At 34.4% G+C, this 6,700-nt stretch overlaps 2 protein-coding genes across 2 annotated transcripts; both read right to left on the bottom strand.

Moving 5' to 3' along the window:
• Nucleotides 1–99: 99 nt before the first annotated feature.
• LOC119663928 (secreted RxLR effector protein 161-like) lies at nucleotides 100–672 on the bottom strand. Its single transcript, XM_038073516.1, has one exon. The coding sequence runs from the start codon at nucleotides 670–672 to the stop codon at nucleotides 100–102; it is 573 nt and encodes a 190-aa protein (XP_037929444.1).
• A 3,881-nt stretch (nucleotides 673–4,553) lies between these two features.
• Nucleotides 4,554–6,254, bottom strand: LOC119663927 (uncharacterized protein K02A2.6-like). The gene has a single exon (XM_038073515.1). The coding sequence runs from the start codon at nucleotides 6,252–6,254 to the stop codon at nucleotides 4,554–4,556; it is 1,701 nt and encodes a 566-aa protein (XP_037929443.1).
• Between the last annotated feature and the right edge of the window lie 446 nt (nucleotides 6,255–6,700).

Below are 6,700 nucleotides of genomic sequence, written 5' to 3'. Positions count from 1 at the left end.
TTCTCCTGCTATGTGTTTGTCTCGAATATAGTGATATTTTATGTCGATATGTTTACTTCTTTTATGAAAAGCGGGATTTTTTACAGCAAATAACGAACTTTAATTATCACTGAATATTGTTGTTACTTCGTTTACTGAATTTTTAAAACCAATTTCTCGCAATAGACTTCTGATGAAACACACCTCTTTAACTCCCAAACACATAGCTATATATTCTGCCTCCATGGTGCTAAGTGCAACCACACTTTGTTTTCTCGATTCCCATGCTATGAGATTTTCACCGAGAAAAATTGCAAATCCGCCATAAGAACGACGATCAGTAGTATCTGCAGCCCAATCGGCATCTGAAAAACAAACTAATCCCTGACTATTAGGTTTATAAGTTAACATACCCTTAGGATTTGCTCGCAGATATTTGAGTACTCGTTTTGCAGCTATAAAGTGCTCTTGGTGGGGATGTGTACTGAACTGCGCCAATTTAGACACTGTATGAGCAATATCTGGTCTTGATACTACGGCTAAATAATTCAAGCTCCCAATTAGTGATTGATATCTTTTAATATCTGCACCTGTACAGTTTTCAATACAGCATTTTTCCAACACTGTATCTTTAGCAAATGGGGTTTGCACTCCTTTGCAATCATGCATATTATTCGCTTTAAGAAGTTCCATCGTAAAATAATTCTGATGTATCCTAATTTCGCCTAACTGTCCTTCTCTTGTGATTTCCATACCCAAATAATTTTTAATAGGACCTCGATCTACTATTTCAACTATTGTTCAGTCTACTATTGTTTCAGTCCATAAATAGCTTTATTTAATTTACATACCTGATGTGGAGATTTTTCATTTATAAATCCATCAGGTTGCTTCATATAGACATCTTCTGCAAAATCTCCATTCAAGTAAGCTGATACTACATCGAAATGTTTTATAAATAGTTTGTACTGTACCGCAAGAGATAATATTAAACGATAAGAAGAATGCCTTGCAACCGGCGCATAAGTATCTGTGTAGTCTAACCCAAACTTCTGTGTGCATCCTTGTGCCACTAAACGAGCCTTATATTTTTTTCCGGTTCCATCAGGATTATATTTGATTGTGAATACCCATCTTGAACCTACCACATTACTGCCCATAGGACGGTCTACTAAGGTCCAAGTGTTATTCTTAGTAAGTGCGTTGTATTCCATCTGCATCGCAGCTTTCCATTTAATTTGATCATCTGAATGTACTGCCTCTTGCAAAGATTTCGGAACCTCACATACTATATTAATGACGTCCGTTGTTTCATCGGCACTCACCTCTTTGGTGTTTTGAAAGCTTTAGGTCTTAATCGTTTCGAATTCCAAATTAATTCTCCAGTTTTATTACTTAGCACAGACCCTTCATTGTTGCTTTCTGAATCATCACTGCCTGCACTTTCAAACACGTTGTTTTCATATTCGGTGTCTTTAAATTTATTCTCACGATCTTCCGTTACATTTTCACGTTCAACGACCAATTGATCACATTTTTTATTTTTTTCAATTGTCCAGTAATTCAAACAATTCTTCATTGTCACTGTTTTCTTCGTTAAACACGGCGTTTGATTTTTGGCTTTCAAAAAATATTACATCCCGAGCTATTACTAATTTCCGATTTTTAGGATTATATAATCTATATCCTTTTGAATTTGACGCGTAACCGACGAATATCATTTCTTCACCTTTAGATTCGAGCTTAGACTCTCTCTGACGTTTATTTAGTACGATAGCTTTGCAACCGAAAATTTTAAAATATTTTACACTTGGTTTTCTGTCGAACCAACATTCGTACGGAGTTTTATTATTTAATACTTTTGTCACGGACCGATTTCTAATATAAGCAGCAGTATTAATGGCCTCTGCCCACAAATTTTTTGGTAAGACAGTTGAATTCAAAAGACACCTTGACATCTCCATCAGTGTTCTATTGATACGTTCCGCAACACCATTTTGTTGAGGAGTATAACTTACTGTGGTTTCGTGCACAATACCATGTTTATTGAGCAATTCATTAAAATCTTTATTTACAAATTGATTCAAAAGACTTTAAGGCATCCGATTTTTTAGAAATAAAATCGACATGCAGGTATCTAGAAAAATCGTCCATAAATGTAATAAAATATTTTGCTCCACCTTGAGATGATCTCCGTATTGGGCCACATATGTCGCTATGAATTAGCTTTAGTACCTTTGTTGTACCCACATTCGCGTATTTTGGGAATGGTTGTCTAGTAATTTTTTCAATTGCACAAATTTCACAATTATATTTTTCATTATTTTTAATCATTGTTTTATTTTCATTTAGTTTCATACCGTGAACTATATTTTTTGTGGATAATTTTATTAAGTCTCGGAAGATTAGGTGGCCGAACCGACGATGCCACATTTCAATTTCACTAATTTCCAAAGATAACGCGTGTATTTTTTTATTAAAATTAATAACAAACAAACCGTCCTCTTTAATAGCACTAAACAATATTTATTATCTTTGTTTTTTACAATTGCTTTATTGTTTGCAAAATTTACCGAATTACCATTTGAAATAATTTTGCTAACGGATAATATGTTAGTATAAATTTTTGGAGCATACAAAACGTTTTGTAGCTTCAACGTTGTATTTTCTGCAGTTATAAGAATATCACCCATCCCTTCTGCGTCTATACACTCACCTGATGCTAAAATTATATTTTGCGATGATCGAGATATATTAAAGAAATGTTCGCTGTTGTTGCTTATATGCGTAGAAGCACCGCTATCCAAAATCCAACTTGAGAGTTTTGGTTTTTGTTGGTTGTTTACTAAACTTAGCGCAACAGGTTCTTTGTTATGATTTTTAAAAAAACGATCAGCTTGAATATGACCTCTCTTTCCGCAATTGTAGCATTTCACCTTGTTTTTTTGTTTAGCATCACGAGTGAAATATTTATTTCGTGTTTCATTTTTCTCAAATTTTTTAGTTCTTTTAGAATTCGCAGTAAATACCCTATCGCCAGTATCTTGATCGCTCCTTCTTATTTCCTCTTCTAATAATCTTGCCTTTAAATTATCCAACTCCGGTAATTTATCTCTGCTTTCTATTGCAACTGCAAAGTTTTCCATATTGCTTGGAAGACTGCATAATAGTAAGATGTTAATGCTGTTAATGAATCCGCAATGTTACAAAATTCATTTAACTGCGGTAAATATTTTTCCGAGCTGCTGAAGTTAAACTTGATTAGTCTTTTTAATAAAGAGACTTTTCTTGCGGGTCCACTCGCATTATATATATTTCGTAAGGCATTCCATGCCTCAAATGCCGTTTTACAGTTTTTAATGTGTAACAGTTCTGAACTTTGTATGCTTAAATTTATATAAGCAAGAGCTTTAGCGTCATTTCTTTCCCAGTCTTTCACACTGTTATCTTTTGGTGTACTTGTTACATCCCATAAATCCTGCGTTATTAATAAGCTCCTCATTTGAATGGAACATGGACCATAATTGTCCCCTTTAAGCTTCTCTTCATTATTGATTTTAATTTTATCAATTCACTTTACCAATCACCTTTGTAATACTGTCGACAAACGACTTTAGGTTTCATATTTACCTTTTTAATAATTTTAATTTCAATTTTAATTTCGACCACGTTGCCTGGACCCATAACCTATGTTGGCGCAGGTGAAATTAAAAAACACGTCTTTCCTTAAGTAAGCTTTATTAGAGAAGAAGTACAAAAAGTAAAAATACAAATAGCAAGAAATAAGTTAAACATAAAATGATGGGTTGCAATGTAAATAATGCAAAGCTGCATTCCTTAACATTTATATATATAAGTATATCCTTACACGGTAGCAAATATAAGCGTGAACACGTTTATATCTTGTTACGAAATCATGATATAAAGCGTGCACATGTTAAATTCCACCTATACTACCGTACATAAGCGTGAACACGTTTATATTCTTCCAAGGTTGCAAATATAAGAGAAAACTACAGCAAACACCAAAGAACGATACGCTGGCTATTATCGAATATCCTGTAATAGAGCACCACGCAAATACAATATAAACATAGAATAAATAAAGACTGTAAGATTTAAGTAAATTCATTAATAAATAAAGATTAAAAATTTAAACTTGAAACGCAGTTTTCTAATATTTATAAATTTTATTGTAACGACCCAGGACAACCCCTGAGTTTTACCCCGGCGCAAGGAGCGACGAAAATTGTATATTGAAATATTGAAAATATTGGCGAATAACTTCTTTAAGAGTTGGGTAATTTAGGTCATTGCGTAGGTTTTTGTTTTTAACATACCACGTTTATTACACAATATTATTGTAATGAACTGTTAATTTGTGTTTTTTCAATTTAGCTTTATTCTTATCGGAAGTCAAAAGTGAATTTATTTCTCAATTTTTACAAATGTTAAATACAATTAATCAAATAAGAATAGCCTACTATTCAATTATGATTATACATTTCCAACATTCTCTTGGACCTAATTTTTGAAACTACTAAAGTAATGTTTAACATGACATTGAATTTTGTTTATTCTAGATTAAAACGAACAGGTTGTCTTCTCTTTCTAACCGACCGTCTTAATTGAATTGGCAACTGATCAGTGTGTGTGGACCCATATCTGTCGTTGGACTTCGCTTTGTCGTCTTTCTCTCTTTGCTTTTGTTTCAAGTCAGATCCAGTAGTGGTTTTTGTTTTATCGGTCCCCATTTTGTCGTCTTTCTCTGTTTGACTATGTTCCGGGTTGGATCCAGTATTAATTGTTGTTTTCTCAACCGGTGGTGTCCGACTACCGAAATCTAAATCAATATCAATATTATCTGCCCTAAGTTGATTTGAATGCGATGACGACAAATTTCGACGTATTTGATTTTGATGTCGTTTTATGTAACCATTTTCAGTTTGAATAAAATACATTTTATTTCCCAGCAATTTCTGTATCACGCCCCTGATCCATTTATGCGATCCCGAATAATTACGAGCTAACACTTTCTCTCCAACTCCGAATTTGCTTCTATTTTGAGTTTTCATAGTCTCCATAACTTTCGGGAACAACGCCGATAAAATGGTTCTTGGTTGCCGCCCATGTAACAACTCTGCTGGCGATTTATCAGTTGTTAAGTTTGGAGTAGTTCTATACGTTGTAAGATATTTATACAACGCTTTGTCAATATGTTGTTCCTCTTTCATAATTTTTGTTACTGCTTCCTTAAAAGTTCTCACATGTCTTTCCGCTAACCCATTCGAAGCCGGATGAAAAGGAGCAGACGTGAGATGCTGAATTGCGTTCATTTCACAAAACTTTAAAAATTCATTGGACGTGAATTGTGTTCCATTGTCTGTCACAATAGTGCACGGAAGACCTTCGATAGAAAAAATTTTTTGTAGAGCTCCAACTGTTGTTACAGCTGTTATTGTTGATAGTTCCACAATATATGGAAATTTTGAATATGCATCCACAACTATGAGCCACATACGTTTAAAGAATGGACCCGCGAAATCCAAATGAACTCTTTCCCACGGCCTACTAGGTTCTGGCCATGCAGAAAATTCTCGCTTTGGTTGACTTGCACCTTGTTGACAAGATGAACAATCATCATGAATACGTTCTATGGTTTTATCAATAAGAGGAAACCACACATATCGTCTTGCCATCTGTTTCATACGACCTTTACCCCAATGACCCTCGTGTAACAAATTTAATACTTGAGATTGCAGTGCTTTCGATTGCACCACTCTAGTATTTTCAGCTTGAAGAAGTAACACTCCAGTCTGAAATGATAAGCAAAATCTGCGATTAAAGTACGGTTTGATACTACCTTCAGATTTCGGCAATTGTTCAGGCCAGCCATCTTGTACATATCTGCTGACACGTTGAAGAGTGTTGTCATTAGCAGTCATATCCTCTACTAATGTTGCATTTACTGGAAGGTAATCCCCAGCATTTTGATAAACAATATCGACATCATCTAACATCACAACTTCCTTTCTATCAAATTGTATGTCATCCCCACACGGCAATCTGGAAAGAGCATCAGCGTTAGCATTCTGAGATGAACTTTTGAACCGTATAATGTATTCATATGCTTGAAGTACAATAGCCCAACGCTGTAAGCGATACAACGCCATCACTGGCAACTTTCTACCCGGATTAAACAGTGTTGTCAACGCTTGATGATCAGTTATTATTTCAAAACGTCTTCCATAAAGATATTGATGAAACTTGGTCATTCCGTAAATTATTGTTAATGCCTCTTTTTCGATTTGAGAATAGCGTTCTATATGTTTATTATTATATATAACATATCAAAGGCTATAAATAAATACGATAGGCTTAAAATAACTTAATGTCTGAATTATGCTATACACAGGCGCAGGAATATGACTTGAACGCAGATATTTTGCAGGCGTAGTAATATTATTAAACAAGGTTTGATTCACACCAGTGTAAATAGTATTATTTAAACACCAGTTAATTTATAGGCACAAGAATATCATTTAAACGCGATTGCCTCATAGGCATAACACTCAAAAGATAATTATTTGATAAAAAGAAACATTTTGGTACGTGCTTATCAGAATTCGGGGGTAGGTAAGGGAAATACAAATCAGTGAAATACAAAACTTCTTCGCCTCAAATGTCAACCTCACCTTCTCGTGGTACCCCCTGTTTTCAC

This window comes from Teleopsis dalmanni, unplaced genomic scaffold, assembly GCF_002237135.1.
Source record: "Teleopsis dalmanni isolate 2A unplaced genomic scaffold, ASM223713v2 unscaffolded_contig_1119, whole genome shotgun sequence".
NCBI lineage: Eukaryota > Metazoa > Arthropoda > Insecta > Diptera > Diopsidae > Teleopsis > Teleopsis dalmanni.
This window is presented reverse-complemented; position numbering and strand designations above follow the sequence as displayed.

Bases quoted from the DNA above. Each gene is read 5' to 3' on its own strand.
- LOC119663928 (XM_038073516.1), bottom strand. From the start codon at position 672: ATGGAACTTCTTAAAGCGAATAATATGCATGATTGCAAAGGAGTGCAA.
- LOC119663927 (XM_038073515.1), bottom strand. From the start codon at position 6,254: ATGACCAAGTTTCATCAATATCTTTATGGAAGACGTTTTGAAATAATA.